The 23,435-nt window shown below is 46.9% G+C and overlaps 2 protein-coding genes and 1 pseudogene across 2 annotated transcripts in view; 2 read left to right on the forward strand and 1 right to left on the reverse strand.

Moving 5' to 3' along the window:
- Positions 1-3,856, reverse strand: part of GPA33 (glycoprotein A33) — a 44,405-nt gene extending 40,549 nt beyond the window's left edge. The window contains exon 1 of the mRNA XM_065895060.1: positions 3,719-3,856. Coding sequence (XP_065751132.1) covers positions 3,719-3,761 — 43 coding nt within the window. The 5' untranslated portion in view covers positions 3,762-3,856. The remainder of the gene's footprint in view (positions 1-3,718) is intronic.
- Positions 3,857-7,240: 3,384 nt separating this feature from the next.
- Positions 7,241-23,435, forward strand: part of STYXL2 (serine/threonine/tyrosine interacting like 2) — a 33,288-nt gene continuing 17,093 nt past the window's right edge. Inside the window, exon 1 of the mRNA XM_065895929.1 lies at positions 7,241-7,350. Coding sequence (XP_065752001.1) covers positions 7,241-7,350 — 110 coding nt within the window. The remainder of the gene's footprint in view (positions 7,351-23,435) is intronic.
- On the forward strand, positions 7,543-14,559 carry LOC136132131 (dnaJ homolog subfamily C member 14 pseudogene; annotated as a pseudogene).

The raw sequence follows: 23,435 nt of genomic DNA on the forward strand, positions 1-23,435 counted from the left end.
CTAGTTACTTTCCTATAATTTACACTTGCCCACACTAATAACAATAATAATAAATAACTGGCATTTACTGAATGCTTATTATGTGGCAGGCACTGTTCCAGGGTCTTTGTGATTTGATTCTGACTCCCCAAAATCCGATGAGTCCTGGGGTCTATTTTCATCAGCTTTGTTATGTTACTCTGCCCGGGACATCAGCAAAATTTAAGTTGTTACTGGGCAAGTTCAGATGAAGAACGTAAGTAGGGGGAAAGCCAGTATGACTTCTGGAACCCAACTTAAACTTAAACTCCACCTCCTCCAGGAAGCCCTCCCTAATTTCCCTGCTCTTCCTCTGGCATCCTCTCCTGAGCCATGGTGTGGGGAGGGCCACCCAGCTGCTTTTACATCTGACCTTTGAAGGCCTTCATTGCTCACTTGTACATAGCAATGACTATTTCACCCCAAACATTTCCACTTGGCAAACACATGCCCGGAGCTAGCCACCAAGCCCAGCTTCCCCGGCCCCACTGCTCCAGCCCCTTCCCCTTAGTGTAAAGTACGGAGGCAAAGGTGATGAGCCCCTGGTGCGAGGCAGGGCAGGCTGGGAGGGTGGAGGGAAGGGGGTGGAGGCAGAAGACACACTTTATCAGTGTGTCTGAACACAAACCCAAGAGCTGGTTGAGCTGGATGAGTTCACCCAGGGGTCACATGCCTTCTCACAGGAAGAGGTGAAATGTACTGCTCCAGGAAGTTCACAGTTAAGTCCACATTTCAATCTAAGCTGGGTGCACGTTTTGTTTTGTTCTGCTTTGTTTTTTTCCCAAGCCCAAATCCCCTCTTTTGATTCATGCATGGGTTTTGGGTTGCAGCCAGACTACAGATGGCTGGGCAGGGGGGAGACTTCTATGCCCTATAAAAGAGGATCAGAGGTCACTGGCCCAGCCCAGAAAGGGTGGTCATTTCCTTTCAGCCTCCTACCCTCTGGGCTCGAAGCACATCCTTGCAGTCTGAATCTGATGGCTGAGACAGGTCCCTCATGACTGCAATCATTCCAGACCCCTCACTCCTGTGGTACCTACACAAACTATGTGCTCAGTAAAGAGCTGTCTGAATGAAGGAATGAACCAAGTATGCCCTCTAACCTGATGACGAGGGCCCCTCTGCCCCAGTTAGATGGGCCTCCTGACAGGGCCTTTGAGTTTGACCCAACCCTTCCCCAGCACTGGGCTATTCTCCAGCCAAGAGCTCCAAGGTCATGTTTTGAGAGATGGGGCAGGAGGGGGAGCCTGGGGGTTTAGGAGAACCACCCTGGGCTGGCAGGCCAGCTGGCCTGGGCCTTGCCTGTAGGAGCTGAAAAGTGAGCTCTAACTCAGACCCTCCTCCATTCTGCCTCCCAGGCCTTGGGGCTCCCAAGTTTCCTGGTAGAACTCTTCACCTCTTCCTGTAACCAAGCAGGATTCCATGGGGACTTCCCAGGACAGACTCCTCTCCCCATGTCCTCTGCCTGTCTCTTGTTTGTAGAAAAGCTTTCGTCTCCCACACCTCCCCTGAGTCACAAAAGTCTGGATCAGGAATTAATGCAAAAATAGCAGTTGGGCCAGGAGAACTGGTAAGAATTTAAATAGTAAATCAGCCATACTGCAGTCACAGAATGTTTGGTTCCTCCCTGAAATACCTAGATAGCAGTATCTGAGGCACATTTCCTGAGTTGTTTTACATTTGCTAAAACCCCCAGAAAATGGAAGAAGTTACGTACTGGATGACCATGAGTATGCAGCTCCCAGACCTATTGGAGTCTGAGGATTGGTGATGTTAACCCCTGTGACACCATCCTGTTACCTCACCATCAACCAATCAGAGAAATGTGCACCCGCTGTTCACATACCCTGTGACTCCCCTCCCTCACCTTGCCTTTAAAAATGCTTCCCTGAAACCTATTGGGGAGTTTGGTTCTTTTGAGCATAAGCCATCTGTTCTCTTTGCATTGCCCTTGCAATAAAACTTTCTCTGCTCCAAACCCCGACATTTCGGTTTGTTTGGCCTCACTGTGCATGGGGCACACGAACTTGGATTCGACATGCCCCAGTTTTGCCAGATCCCTGAAGCCCACAATTTCTAATTGCAAGCTGACACAGAGAAAGACAAGTACTGTAAAATATCACTTACATGTGGAATCTAAAAAATACAACAAACTAGTGAATAAAACAAAAACGAAGCAGACGCACAGACATAGAGGACAAACTAGTGGTTACCAGTGGGGAGAAGGAAGAGGAGAGGGGCAAGATTGGAGTAGGAGAAAAAAAAAAGGATTATTATGGGATTATATGAAATCGTGTGTGTGAAAGTTTGCCAGTTGTAAAGCACTACAGAATTTTTTTTTTTTGTGGTACGTGGGCCTCTTACTGTTGTGGCCTCTCCTGTTGCGGAGCACAGGCTCCGGACGCGCAGGCTCAGCGGCCATGGCTCACGGGCCCAGCCGCTCCACGGCATGTGGGATCTTCCCGGACCGGGGCACGAACCCATGTCCCCTGCATTGGCAGGCGGACTCTCACCAACTGCGCCACCAGGGAAGCCCGCACTACAGAATTTAAAGAATCTTTCATTCAATGAGAAATAATATGTTTAGATTTAAAATGTGGCTGAATTTTAAAATAAATAAATAAATTGCAAGCTGATGAGATTCTCAGCATGTTCAAATACACTGAATTAAAGATAGTCCTGGGCTTCCCTGGTGGCACAGTGGTTGAGAGTCCGCCTGCCGATGCAGGGGACACGGGTTCGTGCCCTGGTCCGGGAAGATCCCACATGCCGCAGAGCGGCTGGGCCCATGAGCCATGGCCACTGAGCCTGCGCGTCCGGAGCCTGTGCTCCGCGACGGGAGAGGCCACAACAGTGAGAGGCCTGCGTACCGCAAAAAAAAAAAGATAGTCCTAAAATCCCCCCAACCCCCATCTCTCAACTTCCTAGCTCATTCTACTTCCTGTCGGTGCCCAGGACTCTAACGCCAAGACCTCCATCCTAACCCTTAGCACTCTGTGGGTCCTCACACAATGACTTTGCTATTTAGCACTTGATTTGGAGTCTACCATTATATCAGCGAATGTCTGGTTTTTCTTTTGTGGGGTTTCCATGGGGTTTCCCCATGTTTTGAGTTTGCAATGACCAGAGTATCAAGAGAGCTAAAGGGCTTTGGCCTTTGGAAAGGGTTGTTCTATTTCTAACTGGCTGTTTTTCGAAGGGTTTGAGTCTTCTCTTGCTCTGTAGATGATACTGGGTAAGTTGCAGCCTTTTTCTGCCTCAGTTTTCCTATACGTGATAACAGATGTTATCACTCTTACCACTGCCTCTTTCTCTGGTTTTAAGGCAAGAATTAAAATCTCAGGTAGTGAACACAAATCCTGGATCCACACATCCTGGCTTTTCTGGGACAACCCTGATTTTAAATATTTTTGTCCCAATTGTCAGATCTTATGTCTGATCTGATGATCTGATCTGGCATCAGAAAATATCGTTTTGAGAGCATTGTGAATTCCAGAAATGGGCTGAAATTTTATTTACTAATATGAGAATAAAAAACATTCTGATTCTGGGCACTGGCCTGGAACCTGCTTTTTGAACAACAGACGTGTCATTCTGCCCAGCAGGAATACAACTGTGTCATTGGAGGTCCTCCCTGGGGGAACTCTGGGGGACCCTCAGCATTCAGCCCCTGTCTCGTCCACCCCTGGGCACTACTCACCTGCACAGAGCATCCACAGCACGGGCTGCATCTTCCCCTCCATGGTCTTGCGTCCTCTCTGCCCCGAGTCCAGCCTGGCACTGGTGGGCCCCTGACTTTAACCAGTCTGGGCTGACAGGTTAAAGCTATGACAGCCTCTGGCCCAGTCAAGACTTCAATCCCTGTGGTTTCTCCCTTCCTGTCTACCTTTGCCCGGCCTGGCCCCCATGGCCCACCCCTCGGCTGGACTGACAGGTGAGCTCACCTGTGGGACTGGACTGCTCCACCCACTTCACCAAAGGCCCCAAAAGGAACATTCTCCACCTTCTCAGTTACCTCCCCTGCCTTCTCTCCACCTAGCAGGTGGGCAAAGTCCTGAGCTTCTCACTATCACGTGGGCTTCACCTATAAGGGACAGGAAGTTGCCGCCTCGTAATATGAAGGGAAATGATCTCAGAGGAAGGGTTTCAAAGCCAATTAAAAAAAAGGGTGTTAGTCACAATTGCTGAAATACTTCAAGGCATAATACGATCTGTTAATCTACTTCCCTTCCGGTCTACCTCACCACCACGCTAGAGACACAGTCATGAGGAAGACTGGAAATCTCTACCCCCAGAGAACTATTAATCTGGTCAGCGAGGAAGATAGTATACAAGCAACCAAGATAGTCAGAAATACAGTGACCAGTTTGTCTCAGTTTGCTTGGAACTCTCCCAGTTTTAAAACAGAAGGTCCTATGTCCCAGGAATGTCTCCATCCCAGGCAAACTGGGATGGCTGGTCACCCTACTTAAAGAGTGCCAGGGGCTTCCCTGGTGGCGCAGTGGTTGAGAGTCCGCTGCCGATGCAGGGGACATGGGTTCGTGCCCCGGTCCGGGAAGATCCCACATGCCGCGGAGCGGCTGGGCCTGTGAGCCATGGCCGCTGAGCCTGCGCGTCCAGAGCCTGTGCTCCGCAACGGGAGAGGCCACAACAGTGAGAGGCCCACATACCGCAAAAAAAAAAGAGTGCCAGTGCTATGGGGAGCATGACCTGGGAAATGACATAGATAATGAAATTGAGGCAGTGGAAGGGGTTCCACCTTAGACCTGGGTGATCAGAACAAAATGAGTATTATGATTCTATTTTACAAACAGGCTTCTAAGTCTCAAAGAAGTTAAATGGGTTCTCCAAGGTCACACAGCTAAGAAGCGGTTTTCTGATTTCTAGTCCACCAGGCTAGGGACCCAGATGTCACCCTCTGTGAGTTCCGGGGTGGTGAGTAAGGGTTTAAAGGGTATAAAGAAGACAGAAGCCCTCTTTCCTCTCTCCTCCTATGTGGTCCCCTCTTTATCTGCTGCCTCTCTTAGGTGTGCTGGCTCTCCATCTTTCCCCCACCTCCCACCCACCTTCTTCTTCCCTATCCTGAGGGTCTGTCATCTTAAGCCTCGCCCTGACTGATGCCACCCTTCAGTCCTCTGCCCCATTCCCATCCACTCTCCATCCCTCCCTCCTTCATCTCACCTCTTTCTCATACCACCTTTCATCTTCATGGAACCTTGAAGGCTGGAGGTGAATTGAACTCCCATGGTTACTCAGTTGTGGTCATTCTTCTACTCTTCAACAGACACTCACTGAGGCCCTATTTGACACCCAGGAGACAGGGGTTTGGCCATTGGTGATGCCATGTGCCTCCTCAGAGATGCCTTCCTGGACCACTCTACCCAAAGGAGCCCCCATCCCAGCTTTGCCAAGTTTCTGCGTACAACCCTGTTTTCTTTCTTCAAAGCTCTAACCACTATATGAAACGAATTTTTGCTACCCCAAAACTTTTTCCATGCCAACCGCTCTGGAATTCCTTCCCCCCACCGTATCTGCTGTTGTAGTCCAACATGTGCTTTAAAAGCCAGCTCATATATTATCTGTTCTTTCATGAAGCCTTTCCTGACTTCTTCAGCCAGAAGGGCTCTCTCCCTCCTTTGAACTCACACAGCACCCTGGATCTCTCTCGGGATACTAACTAACTACATTCTGCCTTCTGCCTGAGTTATTTTTAGTCTGTGTCTCATCCCTCCTAATAAACTGTGAGCTCATTGAGGGAGTGAACTATTGGGTTATTGGACTTTGCTTTGATCGTAATGATGGTGGGAATTGGTGTAGTGGAGTAGGGTGGGTTATGAGCACATTTGAAGTTTAAGAAGCTCATGGAAAGTTTATATCACCCGGGGTTGCCAATTGACCATCACCATGGGAGGTGAATGTGGGGCAGGGGTTGTGGAAGGGGAGCACAGCTGTCCGGTTCAGTATCCAGAGTCATCTCTGTCCAAAGAAATGGAGCCCTGGTCACAAGAAATGACTACCCTTTAGTCTCACCACGCTGCTCTCCCAACGTCTATCAGAGGACCCTCCCCGTTCCATATATCTGGTATTTTTTTTTCCAACCCCTTCTGTGCTGACATGGGGTTAAAGTACAATTTAATGTATTCTCCTAGATCTTTGGCTTTAGATTATCTTCAGGAAGCACTTTGAATAGCGGCCCCAGGCTGGAAGGCATGGAGAGAGAGCCCAAATCAAACTTTTTCTCTAGGCCTCTCTGTCTACGAAGAATGAACCTCTCCCAACTCTGCTGCTCATGTCAGTGTCCAGAAAATCAGGCAGGAGGGAAAGAGTTAAGTGGGGCCTGCTTTCGGGTCTGGGTCCTGAGCCTGCATTCCTTCCTCCCAGAGATCTGCCAGGCTGTGGGACCAGAAGCTAAATTTAGAAGCTGGCTAGGGTTTCCTGTGAACAGCTGTCCTGCCCCTCAGAGAAGGAACACGGGAGAGGGGAGGTCGGTCCCTCTCACTGGTCGGAGCTTCTGGCCATTTCGTCTGGGTCTCTCAGCCCTTGGGTGGCTGCCCCTTGGTGTGGAGATACAGGCAGATCAGCGGTGAGTGTGCTTCTCCCTTCATTTTGTCCTATGAGCCCAGGACTTACAAACAAAGGGGCAGCAGCTCTGCCCTGAGTGTCAGGGCCCAGCCATGTCTGGGACCAGGTCCTGGGGGATCTCGTATTCCTTAACAGGCTGTGGGATGGCGCCTGAGCCAAAGGTAGTGGCTCCTGTGGCCTTGGTTAGAGACGCTGAAGAAGGCATCTTCCCGGTAAAGACAAAAGATGTGTGTGTGTGTGTGTGTGTGTGTGTGTGTGTATGTGTGTGTGTGTGTATGTGTGTATGAGAGAGAGAGAGAGGGAGAGAGAGAGGCAAATTTCTGGTTCCCCTCACTGCTTTCTCGCTGGCATCTGTGGAAGGAGCCAAGTTGTCACTTCTTAAACCTTGCGACTCCAAGGTGGGCTGTTTACACGGCCGGGGTGTGCATCTGGGTGTCCTGATAACAGTAGCTGGATCAAGTCTGACTGGGTTTTCCTCATGGGTGATCTCCCCACCAGGCTATTAACATGTGGTGACTTTCCCATTCCTAGTTCCACTGAGGTGACATCACTGACACACCCTTTCCCCCAACAAAACCTCCAGAATCAGGTTTTCTAACTGCCCTTTTCATGCCAAACCTACAGGGGCTGACAGGCTGTCATGGCAACAAGTGGGGACCCAGAAGAGGAGCAGGTAGTCCCAAGTGAAGAGGATGAAGCCAATATGAGAGCCGTGCAGGCTCGGTACCTCCGGAGCCCCTCCCCCAGCCAGTAAGTGTGCACTTGCTGAGTTCTGCAGCCCTCCAACCATGGCGGGAGTGGGCTAGGGAGCGTGATGACAAGTGGGCCCCAGGGAGCCTGCAGCCACCACCTTAAATTCACTCATTCAGCAAACATTGTTGAGTACTTTTTATGTGTCATACTTTCTGGAGGAAGCAAACACGCACACAAACACACTGTAACATGGCATGGTAAGTGCTAGGATTAGCATGCCTAGGGTCTAGTGGTGGGGTGGGGGTGAGTGGGGGCGGGCAGGGAAAGGAGCACCCGGGCTTGGAATTGTCATAGGAGGCTTCCTGGAGGAGGTGATGCTGGACTTGAACCTCAAAGGATGAGTAGGAGTCTGGCAGTTCTCCCTGGATGATAGTGCTTGAGTTCCTAGGACTGAGGTTGGAAATGGGGATGGTAGACCACAGATCATAGTTGCTTTATTTTTTCTGTTTTTTGTTTGTTTGTTTGCGGCATGTGGGTCCTTAGTTCCCCAACCAAGGATCGAACCCATGCACGGAGTCTTAACCACTGGACCACCAGGGAAGGGTAGACCATAGATCACAGATAAGAGAACGCATCAGGACAGGAAGAGGACCCTAGGACCTCAGATCGTAGTACTAAGATAATTTTGTATCTGTGATCAAGCTGTGTCTTTCAAACTGGGATTTGTGCGTGCCTGGCGGTAAGTGGCAGTGTGCCCAGGGGTAGATGACCACATGCATCTTCCTGGAGGGTCTTTTTTATTCTGTGACAAGTAATTTTAAAGTTTCTTTTACATAAAATCATTGAGGATATATGATGACGTAGAATGAAAAATTTGTGTAAAATTTTAAGAAAAATCCTAAGGCATCAAAGACATGCTTCATTGCCTGCTAAAGCAGTAGTGTATGTGCCTATGCTTTTTCTTCTGCCATAAATAATAGTAGGGGATCTGACTTCTAATCTTAGCTCTGTCACCAAATTTATGTGAAGAACCACTTTAATTCTTGAGTCTATGCCTCCTTACGTAGAAAAAGAGAAGCAAAGACTCAGAATATCTCAAGGTAAGGTTACATCAGAGTAGCTCTGATTCTGCTTGACTTTCCTTTTCCTCATGTCTCCTGGGGTCTTGCTGGCTCCTGTTTCTCAGGACTCAAACAGGCTTCTCCTTTGGAGTGAAATGGGAGCAAAGGCTGCTCATCACCCAGAGGCCAAGGCACTTTGTCCAAATGAAGCCTGGGGACTTTTACTTTAAAATTGAGCCTTATGTTCTACTTAGAAAAACTGTTAGGATTGAGAGATTTAAACCTTTTTTTTTTCTTTTCCTTTTGGTACGCGGGCCTCTCACTGTTGTGGCCTCTCCCGTTGTGGAGCACAGGCTCCGGATGCACAGGCTCCGGATGCACAGGCTCAGCCGCTCCGCAGCATGTGGGATCCTCCCGGACCAGGGCTCAAACCCGTGTCCCCTGCATCGGCAGGCGGACTCTCAACCACTGCGCCACCAGGGAAGCCCCGGATTGAGAAATTTAAAATGTAGCCCTTCCCTCTCTACACTCCCAGACAAGGCAGAGGTAGTGTGTGGTCAGTCAGGGTAGGCAATGGCTTCGTGTAGTAGTTAGGATAACGCCAGCTGTAATAGCAAATGGACATTTCTTTCTCACTCAAATACATTTCAGAACAGGTACCTGAGCAGTGATTCAGGAACTGAGGCTCCTTCTAGCTTGTAGATCCTCCATTTTAAGGCTCGACTTCTAAAGTCACTGTGTTCGTCAGCACCAAGACAAAATGGGGAAGTGCACGAAGAATCTCTCGGGAGGATTTTATGGGCCAGGCCTGAAAACGGCCATTTTGCTTCCGCTCGTATTCCATTGGCTGGACCTCAGCAAGGCCATGCTTTCTTGTAAGGGAGGACGGGAAATGAGGTCCCTGAGCCCAGGGAAAAGAAGTGGGTTTGTTAACACACAGCAGTCGCAGCCCCAGTAACCCCTTTAGGCAGTTAATATTCGCGTTTCCTTTAATCCCACTCATAGAGCACGCTTATTGCCTCCCCAGGGAGACAGCCCCAAATCCCATTTACCAACTTCTGCAAAGTTCAAAGGCTAGGTTCTCTGGAGGGTATGCCTCCGCCCTCACAGGGCTGAATGCAGCTCCTCTTGGTCTGACCAGGATGACTGCAAAGAAACAAACAAAAACAAAAACAAAACTCCCATAGGATCAAAGGAGGAGTGGGAGATACAGCAGCCATCGGCCCATATAATTAATGAGGCTGTTGAGCGTCTTTGCCCCAGAAGTGGGGAGACCTCCTAGCTGTGACTTTGATGTGGCCCTTGGGGTGGAATTCCTTTGTCTGCTGTTCTCTGGGGCTTCCAGCTTCTTCCCCTGAGGCTTTTTCCTTGTCTGTTATTCTCCACAGCCACATCTGAAGCGAGGTTGGAGAGGGTGTCTTCCTTGGAGAGGGTGTCTTCCTTAAAGGCTGTATAGCTTTTACAGACTTGTCCTGCTTATGGAAACTTGGGGGTCCAAGGGCTGTTTTAAGGTTTATACCACCAAAGGCCTTTTTTTTTTAAAAAGGCTTTTTAAGTCTCATGGTTTCTTGGAAAATGTGATCTCTTCAAAAACTTAATTGGTTTCTGATCTACAGAGACCAGACAACTCCATGTGCCAGAAACCACACCCATAGTTCTTTCCCATAGATATAATCTTCGATCCTAATTTATTTCTTTGCTTTCTTGTCTACATGTTTCACTCTCAGCTTAATGACAGCTATCTTGAGAGATTATCTGAAACTTTACATTAGAGAGGGAAGTTCAGGATGCATTTGTAATTTCTAGTATAATTGTTAAAAGTTATTTAGAATGTACAGCCAACCAGCTAGTGAGGGGAGGATGCAATAATACAATATATAATCAATCCAAAAGAAGTCAAGAGAGGAGAGAAAAAAATAATATAGAAAAAGAATAACAAATAATAAGAAAATAGAAGGTTGGAAGATTTAAACCCAAATATATAAGTAATTACATTAAGCATAAATAGACTTAATATTGCAATTAAAAGAAAAAAATTGTCAGACAATTTTTTTTACAAGCCTACACACTTTTTGCAAGAGATACACCTTAAAAATAAAGATGTACAAAGGTTAACAAAGGATAGAAAACTTATACTACACTGTTCTGGTTACTATTACTCATAACTTCAAAACTTAGTGGCATAAAACCACCATTGTATTATGTTCACAATCTGGAACCTGGACAAGGTACAGTACTGTGGCTTGTTTGCTTCAAGATGTCTGGGGCCTCAGCTGGAAAGACTTGGAGACTGGGGGTGACTCAGCAGCTGGGGACTGGTGTCATAGAGGTATCCTCATATATTTGGCACTTCGCGTCAGGACCTCAGCTAGGCAATTGGCCTGAACACGTAACATGGTCTTTCCATATGATCTCTCCGTGTGGGCCAGTGTGGGCTTTCTCAGAGCCTGGGAGATAAATTCCAAGAAAACAGGACAGAAGTGCATTGATTTTCATGATCCAGCCTCATAAGTCACAGAAGGACCACAAAGGTTCAAAAGGAGGCAACATAGTCTCCACCATTCCACTGAAGGAGTATCAAGGTCACAGAGTAAAGAGAGCACGTGGGATGGGATACATTGTGGCCAACTTTGGAAAGTATCAGCCGCCATAATCTCAAACACTAAAGGAAAGCAAGCCAGTGAAGTGATTTATTGATATAAGACAAAGAAAACTTTAGGGTAGGCATTACTGGGGACAAAGAGGGATGTTTCCTAATAACTTAAGGTTCAATTCACCATATAATAGATATATTCATTTTAACTTTCTATGATCTGATAAAGTAGCCTCAAAATACGTAAAGGAGAAAATTGACAGAACTGAAGAAAAAATTAGAATTCACAATCTTAGTCAAATGTACATTTATCTATTTATTTTTTTGCGGTACGCAGGCCTCTCACTGTTGTGGCCTCTCCCGTTGAGGAGCACAGGCTCCGGACGCGCAGGCTCAGCGGCCATGGCTCACGGGCCCAGCCGCTCCGCGGCATGTGGGATCTTCCCGGACCAGGGCACGAACCCATGTCCCCTGCATCGGCAGCGGACTCTCAACTACTGCGCCACCAGGGAAGCCCAAATGTACATTTTTAAAAACATAACCTCAGCAACTGATAAAATGGGGCAAAAAAAAAAAAATCATCAAGAATATAAGATATGTGAACAAAACAATGAACAAAATTAACGTAATTGGCATTTATAGAACGTGTACCCAGCAACTGCAGGATATAGATTCTTATCACGTGTACTTGGAATTTTTACCAAAAAGATCATGCGCTGGGCCATACATATATCAACAAATTTTTAATGCTTGAAATCATACAAAAAGTGTTTTCTGACCTTTGCAGAATTAAGCTAGAAATCACTAAAAACAAAAATATACAATAGAAATTCCAAGAGTTTGCATCCAAGAGAGCAGGACGGAAGTGCATTGATTTTCATGACCTGGCTTTAGAAGTCACATGAAGGACCACGGAAGTTCAAAAGGAAGCAGCACAAGCTGCTCCACCACTCTATTGGAGAAGTATCAAGGTGACACTCTAAAGAGAGCAAGTTGGATGGGATATATTGAAATATATGGATAGCAGAAATTCAAATTAAATACTATTTAATTTGATACTATACTATTATTTGACACTAAGACTATTTACCACAGTTCAATACTACTCCATACTCGTCAGACTGCCTAAAATTTAAAGACCAACAAGAGCAGACATTAACGAGGATGTGAAACAATCAGGACTCTCCTGTTCATTGGTGGTAAGAGTGTAAATTAGTATAACCATTTGGAAAACTATTTCTTAGTATCTAAACACATGCTTGTCCTATGACCCAGCAGGCTCACTCCTGATACATACCTAACAGAAGTAAGTACATATGTGCACCAGAAGAGAAGTACTAATACTAGAATGTTTTAGCAGCTAACAGTCATTAAGAATATAGAATGTTTAGAGAGAGTGAACGGGAGGCGGAGCCGGGGGAGCTGCTCTTGTAGCCCCCGCCCCAGCCCTTGGCCCAGCTGCTTGAGGGGAGAGGAGTTACCGCCACTCTCCGGCATCAGAACTTACCATGATAGCTGTGACCTAAAATCCTCAGGAAGCCCTGGGGTCGTGGCCCAGAAGCACCCCGGAGAAGGAGGGTTGTGTGGAGCCCACCATGGTGGTGGTGCCTCCCTTAGGACTTTAGGACCCTCTGTGGACCCTGAAACACTTTTCATTCTCAGGACTCAGGGACTCGGCTGGGCCTGCCCCTAATGGTACCCACTGCCTCACAGCACACACTAGTCCTAAGTACACACAGCTCCCAAATCCAGCCCACTGGTCAGATCCAAGCCATGGCCCTCCAAGGGGTCCAGGACCCCCTAGGGATGGAGAGGACCCTGATCAGAGTGAGGCATCTTCAGAAGAGTCAGAAGTGGACCAGGAACTCTCAAGAGAGAATGAGGCTGGGTACCAGGAGGATGGGAACCCTTCTTTTCTTTCCATTCCACCTGCTTGTAACTGCCAGGGAACCCCTGGAATCCCTGAAGGGCCTTACTCTGAGGGAGGAGATAGCTCTTCTAGCAACTTTTGCCGGCATTGTACCTCTCCAGCTTTGGGGGAAGACGAAGAGTTGGAAGAGGAACCTCTTAAGTTTCCAAGTGATTTTTCACGTGTGCCCAGTGGAAAGAAATCTGCAGCCCGGAGACAATGGCACCGCGTTCCAGCCAAGGAGGATACTCGGGAGGGTGGACGCAGAGATCCCAGATCCCCTGGTCGACATCGGCTGGGTCGGAAACGGAGTCGGACAGATAAGCGCAGAGGACTGGAATTGTGGGGGGCAGAGGAACTGCGTCAGCTTGGACAGGCAGGCTTCTGGTGGCTGATTGAACTGCTGGTATTAGTGGGGGAGTATGTGGGAACTTGTGGCCATCTCATCTATGCATGCAGGCAGCTGAAAGGCAGTGATCTGGACCTATTTTGGGTCTGGGTGGGAGTCTGGGCAGGGCGGTTGGGGGGTGGGGCCCAGGTGATGTTCCAGTTTCTGAGCCAAGGGTTTTCCTATGGGGCAGCGCTATTCCCATTTTCTTAGGCTACTGGGTGCTTTGGCCCTTTTGTTGGGCTGTCTACAGTTGGGCTGGCGGTTTCTGGTAGGACCAAGTGACCAGTTAGGCTGGAGGGGTAAAGCCTCTTCTCTTGGCTGGCTTCTCCCGCCTGGCAGTGGAGCCTGATTCTGCTGAGAGAGAGCAGGCCGTGACAGCAGCTGGTAAGTATAGTTCAGTGGGGTTGGCTGGAGTTGCCTTGGGTCAAGCAGAGGACCAACAGGCAGGAGAATTCACCTGTAGCTAGTGGTCACTACTGCCAGCCTGAAGAGGAAGTGGCTCGACTGTTGACCATGGCTGGGCTTCCTGAGGATGAGCTAAACCCTTTTCACGTGTCGGGGGTTGAAGCCACAGCATCAGATGTTGAACTGAAGAAGGCCTATAGGCAGCCGGCGGTGACGGTTCATCCTGACAAAAATAATCATCCCCGGGCTGAGGAGGCCGTCAAGGTTTTGCGGGCAGCTTGGGACATTGTCAGCAACCCTGAAAGACGGAAGGAATATGAGATGAGGCGAATGGCAGAGAATGAGCTGAGCCGGTCAGTGAATGAGTTTCTGTCCAAGCTGCAGGATGACCTCAAAGAAGCAATAAATACTGTGATGTGCAGCCGTTGCCAGGGAAAGCATAGGCGTTTGAAATGGACCAGGAACCTGAGCGTGCCAGATACTGTGCTGAGTGTAACAGGCTGCATCCCGCTGAGGAAGGAGGCTTTTGGGCATGTTGGGCCTCAAGATCACCTACTTTGCGCTGATGGATGGAAACGTGTATGACATCACAGAGTGGGCTGGATGCCAGCGTGTGGGAATCTCCCCAGATACCCGCAGAGTCCCCTCTCGCATCTCATTTGGTTCACGGATGCCAGGCACCAGTGGGAGGCAGGGAGCTACCCCAGATGCCCCTCCCCCTGACCTTCAGGATTTCTTGAGCTGGATCTTTCAAGTATCCCCAGGCCAGATGTCCAAAGGGAACTTCTTTGCAGCTCCTCAGCCGGGCCCTGGGGCCACTGCAGCCTCCAAGCCCAACAGCACAGTACCCAAGGGAGAAGCCAAACCGAAATGGCGGGAGAAAGTGACGAGGCCCTTCCAGCGCTGACACCCCTTCTCTTTCCTCAAATCAATGTCAGGGAGTCAAAAGGGCTGTGTACAGCACAGGATGGAGTTGGATTTATTTTTAAATATTTTAAAAAGGGAAAGTTTTAAGCTCAGATTGTTCACTCAGTACTTACAGGAAGCTCTGGAACCTCTCTCTCTCTTCTACCAGCACCCGGGAACTGAATCTTGTCTTCTGACAATACCAGAGAAATAGGGGGTGGCTAGAACAAAGAACCTAGGGCCAGGACCTGTGCTGGATGATCTCTCCCATAGTAGTGTGGAAACTGGGCATTTCCCTGGGGTCTGTATGCCTTTGTCTTGTCTTTTGCTTCTACAGCAGATGACACTTTGCCCCCTCTTAAAAAAAAAAAAAGAATATAGAATGTTTAAACAACATGATAAACTGTCCAATTAACAGTAGGCTAGATAAATAAAGTCTGGTATATGATTTGAATACTGCCCTAGGGAATAGGCATTTTATTAAGTGCCTATCACTTCGATGTGATTGAGCTGCTCAGATTATTGGTTGGGGAGGGCACTCAGTGAGTGAGAGCTGGCTGTGAAGGTGGAAGGCGGGTCACTGCAGGGAAGACCAATTCTGCTGGTGTCAGAGTTGCATGTAAAGTGAGCCTGCCAAAGAATGAAAGCATTTATTAATAGAGACTTTCTAACAGCATTCAGTCCTTAGCCCTTCCAGCTGCCAGTCCCCTTCCTAGACAAAAACAGGCTCAACCTGAAAGCCCCACTTACATGCTGAGCTCCCTAAAAGCATGGTCCCACATACAGATCAAATTTTCTCTGGGTTCCCAGTGACTCTTCCTGAATCCTATCGGTTTTCATGTCCTTCTCGGTTTGTGTACAGTATACTCCTTAGCAACTTGTTTTTAGAAGCTGATCCCAAATCGGCTAGTCCTTTTCAGAAATTTTTAAGGAAGGCAAACACACAGTAACACTTCATGGACTATCCCTTCCTGCAATTATCATCATAAAATCTGAGGTATAAACAGTTGCATTGACTTTTGAGTCATCATCCAATCAATCCCACTGCATTACACAGAACCAGGCTTAAGCCAGCCCAGATGATTGAGTCTACAGTATCTTTAAAAATGAAAAGATAACGCACAGGCTGGGAGAAAAAAAATCGCAAATCACATATCTGATAAAGAATTCGTATCCAAAATATACATTAAAAAAAAAAATCTCAGGGTTTCCCTGGTGGCGCAGTGGTTGAGAGTCCGCCTGCCGATGCAGGGGACGTGGGTTCGTGCCCCGGTCCGGGAGGATCCCACACGCCGCGGAGCGGCTGTGCCCGTGAGCCATGGCCGCTGAGCCTGCACGTCCGGAGCCTGTGCTCCGCAATGGGAGAGGCCACAGCAGTGGGAGGCCTGCGTACTGCAAAAAAAAAAAAAAAAAAAAAAAATGGACAAAAGATTTGAACAGATACTTCACCAAAGAAGATACATGGAAGGCAAATAAACACATGAAAAGATGCTCAAAAGTCTTTGTCATTAGGGAAATGCAAATGAAAACCACCTTGAGGTACCATTACATACATACTTATTAGAATATGTAAAATTAAAAAGACCGACCATATCAAACATTAGTGAGAATGTGGAGTACTTGGAACAATCCCACTGCTGGTGGGAATGTAAAATCGTACAACCATTTTATAAACTGTTAGTTTCTTTAATAGTTAAACATACAGCTCCCTAAACACACACCTATATGATTCAGTCATTCTACTCCTAGGTATTTACCAAAGAGAAATTAAAGCCTATGTCCATATAAAGACTTGTACATGAATGTTCATAGCAGCTTTATTTGTAGTAGCCTGAAACAACCCAAATGTCCATCAACAAGTGAATGGATAAATACACTGTGGTGTGTTTACTCACTGGAATATTATTCAGCAGTGAAAAGGGATGAATTATTGATTCATACAACAACATGGATGAATCTCAGAATAATTACACTCAATGAAAGCAGTCAGACAGAAAAGAGTACATATGATTCAATTTACAGAAAATTCTAGAAAATGCAAATGAATCTCTGTAGTGACAGAAAGCAGATCAGCGGTTGTACTAAGGAGTACAGGGCAGGGAGTGGGTAGAGGGAGGTCTCACAAAGAGACATGAGGCAACTCTGGGGGGATGATGGCTATCACAATCTTGATTGTGGTGATGGTTTCGCAGGTGGATACTTACGTCAAACCTTACCAATCTGCATATTTTAAACATGTGCTGCATGTATAACAATTATACCTCAAATAAAGCTGTGGGGTTTTTTAAAGGTATGAAAAGAGAAATAAAACTCTCTTCTAGGAGGCAGTATGGTGATGTGACGTGGGAAGAATGTAAATGGTGTAATTGAGGCCAAAATTAAGGTCAGCTCTGCTCTCCCACTTACTAGCCATGAGAGCTTACATAAGCTGGTCATAAAATTGGAATACCAGTTTTACCCAGTAGTAGAAATAAAACAATATAAGATAACATATATTATTTATAATATATATTACATAAAAATATAACATACATTATTATAATATAACATATATATAGGCATAGTAGGTATTTAATAAACGGTGACTCTCTCCTCTTTTCCTTCCAGAGAAAGATATTTGACAACGATTTTTTTTCGGTAATTCATCCAGAAATTTTTATTTCACCAGAGTCCCACACACTGTAGTTCACACATCATGTTTCTCTAATTCTGCCACAAGCAAATACTGTATTCTGAGCAACTGATCATTACCCAAGTCTGAACAGTCCTCCCTGTACTTAATACAGGGAGGAATACAGGAAATTCCATCCTTCTTGTTTTATCTCTTTAGCGAAAGGCTTGAGCCTTTTAAAGATTGAATTATGTACTGAGTCAGCAAATATCCCACCAGCAGACTCTCAGTGCTAGCTTCTTAGGGCTACGGTAGCAAATTAGCACAAATTGAGTGGCTTAAAAACAATAGACATATATTCTCTCGCAGTTTTGGAGGCCAGAAGTCTGAGATCCAGGTGTTGGCAGGGACGCCCTCCCTCCAAAGGCTCCAGGGAAGACTCTGTCCTTGTGTCTCAGCTTCTATTGGCTCTGGGAGTTTCTTGGCTTGTGACGGCGTAACACCAACCTCTGCCTCTGTCTTCATGTGGCCATCTCTTCTCTCTTTCCTCGTGTCTTTTTTTTTTTTTTTTTAACATGTTTATTGGAGTATAGTTGCTTTACAATGGTGTGTTAGCTTCTGCTTTATAACAAAGTGAACCAGCCATACACATACATACGTTCCCCTGTCTCCTCCCTCTTGTGTCTCCCTCCCTCTTGTGTCTTCCTGAAGTCACATTTGGCACTGGATTTATGGTCTATCCACGATTATCTCTTCTCAATGTCCTTGACTTAATTACATCTGGAAATATCCTTATTCCAAATAAGCTTGCATTCACAGGTTCTGGGAGACATATCTTTGGCAGGGCCACCATTCAACTCACTATAACTTTAGACCCAGCCCTGGGGCAATATAACCGTATTCTTTTCTGTGGAACCAGGATAGGGCCTTGCAAAAGTCCACCCAGTGCTACAAACAGCCACTGCCAATCAACCAGAGTTAGTCAGGGGATGAAGTGTGTTTGCTGTCCTGGCAGGGAGTCTTAACATTTCCAGCATCATCTGTAAATCTCATCCTAGGGTGAATTAAGGACCTGAGAAAGGGGTGTAGACAGTGGATAGCGGTGTCAAGTCTTCATTTTTGCCTGACTTAGGCACTGACCTCAAACACCTTAAATTCAAACCTAGCTGCTGTGAGTCACTCTCTCTGGAGGAACACCTGCAGCTAGAGATTCATCCATCTCCCAAGGAGGCAAATTTCCCGAGGCAATTCATGAGTTAACATTAAAGTGTAAAACCCCCTATCCAGTGGGGCAACTTAACCTCCATCAGACCTCCCCAGTAACCCAGATGAGCACAGTTTAAAGTGTCAGTGTGCTTGTGATGCAAACCAGCCTCCAGACAGGCCTCCCTCCCTGATAGGAAGCCTCTGCCCCCCAAGCCCTCCCGTGCAGCTGGTCTGAAACCTACCTCTGCCTCTTCTCTTCCTCCTCAGCTATGACCGGTTTTCTCTTCCTCTCCAAATAAAGGATCAGACTTCTTTATCTTCTCTTTTTCTGGTGTGAAGAATGTTTTTCTGTTTTCCTTTAATTTTTTCCAAGTCAAAACTCCATTTCTTGCTCTGGCTTCAGATCTGAACTTTTCAAGCCTCTGCAGTGTTTCAGAACGCCTTGGTGATCTGGGGAGGCCACCTCTCTTGATAGCATTTTCCCTTCCACCTTTAGCAAAGATCCTTAGCTGTGCTCTGCTTGCCTTTCTTCTCACGAGGTCTGCGTGCCTGATGGTGGCAGTGGGGCAGGAGATGGGGGCATGTAGTGTCAGGTCTGTGTGTCCTCACTGTATGTCCTTGGAAAATGGCTCCTCCCACACACCCTTTCTCTTTTATATTTCTTTTTCCGTGAAAATTTTTCTGCCTTAGCTCTTTCATGGAGCCTGCTGGAAGCAGCTTGCTAAAAATCGATTTGCTTAACTGACTTCTCTCCTTCCTTGGAGGCTGAACTTTGCCTGTGTGGTCACTTTTACTGAAGCTCAGAAACCTGTTCCTTTTTTGCAAAAGCCAAATCAAGAAAGACACCCCCTCCTGGGCCTCCGCCTCCATTTTATTTCCAAGGGACTCATTGAAAGGAAGTGATTGGCTGTCAGGGGGGCTGGGTTGAAGGACCCTAATTCCACTCCATTCTGGGTCTTGACCACCTGGCAACTGGTTTAAAGAACTGGATTTCAAACTTTGCCAACGGTAGTTCACAGTGGGACATACCATTTACTCAGAGCATACGCATATAGGTATGTGTAAATTTTTAAAATGTTTCACAAAATTATACCTATCTTTACAATGGATGGTGCTATTCCCTATTCTATTTTTTTTCGTTTTTTTTTTTTTTTTTTTTTGCCAGATGCTAGGCGTGACCCATTGATTTTATGATACGCTAATGGGTCACAGTCTGCAATTTTGAAAAACACAGGTTTAAAGAAAGCTGCCCCGTCTCTGCTCCTGGTTAGGAAGTCCATCAAACTCTGCTTTATTGTTTCTCTTCAATTCACCCCCAAGGCTTTTTAGCTGCTGCTTCATGATCCTATGATGAGGTATATATCGATCCTAGAGCCTTTCTTTCCCTGCTGGTCTTTTTGAACAGCCAGTCCTTTCTGCTTTCCAATCACGGTGTGTCATCACACGCCATCTCAGGCATGCGGGTGGAAGCACAGACACGGTCATAAATCAAAACCTCTAGGGCCACTGTCTCACTGACCTTGCAAATATAAACAGGCCCACTTGTCCACATCTTACCCTCCTGCCTCCTCTCTTTCTCTGCAATCCTGCTTCTCGGTGGAAAACAACAGCAGTTTCTCAATGCCGCTGGGACATTGCTGTCCACTCAGGTCCTTTCAGGTCCTATCCCCACACCTTCTATATTAGACTCAGTAAACCATGTCTCTGGCAAAACAGTCTTAGGACTCTCAGGTTTACATCTCCTCCTCTCATAACAGGTTAACTCATAAAAGCGCTCAGAATTTACATCCTACCTTCAACACTGGAGGATGCCGAGCTGAGTTTACTGTTGCTCACATTTTTGCATCAGCAGCCAAAACAGATGCAGTGTGGGATTGGGGAGGGCATCTGATCTTAACCCACCCGCTTTGCTCAATCTTAAAACCTCCAACTTCTCGGGCTTCCCTAGTGGCACAGTGGTTGGGAGTCCGCCTGCCGATGCAGGGGACACGGGTTCATGCCCCGGTCCGGGAAGATCCCACGTGCCGCGGAGCGGCTGGGCCCGTGAGCCATGGCCGCTGAGCCTGCGCGTCCGGAGCCTGTGCTCCGCAACGGGAGAGGCCACAACAGTGAGAGGCCCGCGTACAGCAAAAAAAAAAAGAATGAAAACCTCCAACTTCTCAAGAGTGTACTGGGTGGTCTTCAAATGTGATTTCTCAGATTCACTGACCCATGAGCTGGTGTTCAGTCTTTACCACCAACAAGGAGGAAGGATGTTTCCCCACCGTTTTTATTTTCAGATTTTAATTTCATATTCTCCCCTATCAAACTTACAGCCTCAGAGTTTAGGTATATTCAGGACAGGTTATCAGTTCCCGGTATTTGTCATGTGAAACCAAATCCACACAATCTGAAGTCGATGCTGTTTGGGGAAAATGGCAGGATCAAAGGCTCGCAGAAAGACAGAACCAGGTGGGGACCCCAGGGGACACCATCTGCTGACTTCTGGCTCGGGTCTTTCTGTACACCTGACAGGTGAGGACTTCTGTATCTCTCTTCAGTCTGTGCCTGTAACTTCCTCCAGGGGAGAGCCCTGGAGGCCTGCAGAGGAACAAAGAAAACTGACCTCTGCGAGAAGTGAGGGGCCATGCCCGGAGGAAGCCCTTATCATCCCCATAGTTACATGAGAGTTCTTGGTTAATTACCCTTTCAGGGTTTTGTTTTGATTCCCCCTGCCAAACCTCATTTTTAAATGACCCTTAAGAAACAAAATAATTATTTTTATTAAAGATAGTATAAATAATATTAATTATTAATAAATCAAAGAATAAAACTCCCTTAATAAATATTGTTGAAATGGAAATGTGGCTCACATTTATATAAAATTTCAGGCTCTGACTCTAGTGTTATGAAATGTTGATATTTTAAAGCCGAGACTGCCCTGAATCCTGGGCCCAGAATATCCCCAGGGTCTGACACTATCCCGACACTATTGTTGGGACTTACATTCATATTGGTATTATTTTGTTGTTACCTCCCAATTGCAACAAATTGAGGTCTGTCACTGATTATTTACTAGGTTCTGTATTACTATCAGGGAGAAGAGTGCCTTAGCATTTGCTCAGAATTCACTTGGAATAGCGTTGCTGCTGTCATCTACTGCTGCATAACAAATTACCCCAAAACGTAATGACTTAAGACTATAATTTTATTTTGCTCCCCTTTTTATAGGTAGGAATTTGGACAGGACGGGGCAGCTTGTCTGTGTTTCACGTGGTGTCAGCTGGAGTGGCCCAAGGGGTGAAGGATGACACTCTAAGAGGCTCACCCTCATGGCTGACTGTTGGCTGGGAGCTTGGCAGGGAGTGTTGACCAACAGCCTTTCCAGCTTGGTGGCCTTGGGGTGGTTGGTGTCGTCTGACTTCTAATATGGCAACTTAGGGCTTCCGAAGAGAGAGCACTGAGAGCCAGAAGCAGGGAGCTGCCCTTAAGGCTCAGGTTCAGACACTGGCTGTGTCACTCCCATCATATTCTGTTGTGTGAGAGCAGTCACAGAGACCACTCAGATTCAAGGGAAATGGACATAGACTACTATTCGAGGAGTGTCAAAGATGTGGGGCTACCATAGGAAAAAATTCCTAATTGCCAATATAGGCCTCCGAGATTGTATACATCTTTGCCTCAGGAGGGCAGAGAGTGAGCACGGACAGAACATAGCCAGGACCCTGGATTTGCTCCTGGGTTTGCTACTAGCAGCCCGGTAAGATGATGAGCCAGTAGCAAATACTTGATAAATACCGTTGTGTTGTAATTAGTGTACCTGCCACATTCCCTTAAATGTGGTACTGTACTGAGGACAAATTCAGTCAGTGAATCAGAAAATATCTATTAAGCAGACATTAAGCTAGGTTCTGGGAACCCAACAGCTCACAAAATACCCTAAAAGTCCTAAGACTATTTTGCCACAGATGTGGTTTAATGAGTCTAATAAAGAAGGTGTGGTCTCTGCCTCATAGAGGGTATAGTCTTGCATAGGAAACAGAATTTATCAAATTATTTCATAAACAAATGTAAAGTTACATCGAATAGAAGTGCCATAAAGGAAAGGTGTATGGGGCTTCCCTGGTGGCGCAGTGGTTGAGAGTCCGCCTGCCGATGCAGGGAACGCGGGTTCGTGCCCCGGTCCAGGAAGATCCCACATGCCGCGGAGCGGCTGGGCCCGTGAGCCATGGACGCTGAGCCTGCGCGTCTGGAGCCTGTGCTGTGCAACAGGAGAGGCCACAGCAGTGAGAGGCCCGCGTACCACAAAAAAAAAAAAAAAAAAAAAAAGGAAAGGTGTATGGTGCAATGAGAGGTGGAGATCAGGGAAGACTTCCCTAAAGAAATGATGATTGAACTAAGATCTGAATGATCGGTGAGGCAGAAGAGGACTGACCATCCAGGCAGCGGAAATGGACTTCTGCAAAGTGCCTGGGCAAAAGGAAACTTGGTGGGGATGGGAAGCCAAAGAAGACCAGTATACTGGAAAGGAGTGAGCCTGAGGGAAGCCAGTGCAAGCTGAGGCTGGAGAGTAGAAAGGGGCCAGAGACTGCAGGGCCTTGGAGACCATCAAGTTTGATTCCCAAGGTGATATGTGGACACCTTGCCTGGTACCTAGAATTCTGTCCATGCATCCAGCCACCTATCTGTTCATCCATATACCCATCTGTCCACTCACATTTCACTCAGTCATCAAAACCTGCCTGGTTACTCACCTTCCATATGCTGGAGGTACAGGGATAAACAAGACTACCTAAGCTGGACCTTTATAGAACTTGTGTATACCCCAACCAGGTGTTCTATTCTTTATTACCTTTACCAAGCAACCAGACCTCTAAAAAGCTCTCTAGTTTTAGTATCCAAGGATATTATCTCACAAACCTCACCCTTAATTCACCCTCACTCCCCGGTCATGCTTTTGAAAATGCATCTTCTGGTCACAAGGAGTACTTGGGCTAGATCGGGAATGATCTGACACAACAGCTCTTGGAAATCCCTCAGGAACTACCAATGATGATACAACATTGTGCTGACCTGCATGG

The sequence above is a fragment of the Phocoena phocoena genome, chromosome 1 (genome assembly GCF_963924675.1).
Source record: "Phocoena phocoena chromosome 1, mPhoPho1.1, whole genome shotgun sequence".
In the NCBI taxonomy this organism is placed as follows: domain Eukaryota; kingdom Metazoa; phylum Chordata; class Mammalia; order Artiodactyla; family Phocoenidae; genus Phocoena; species Phocoena phocoena.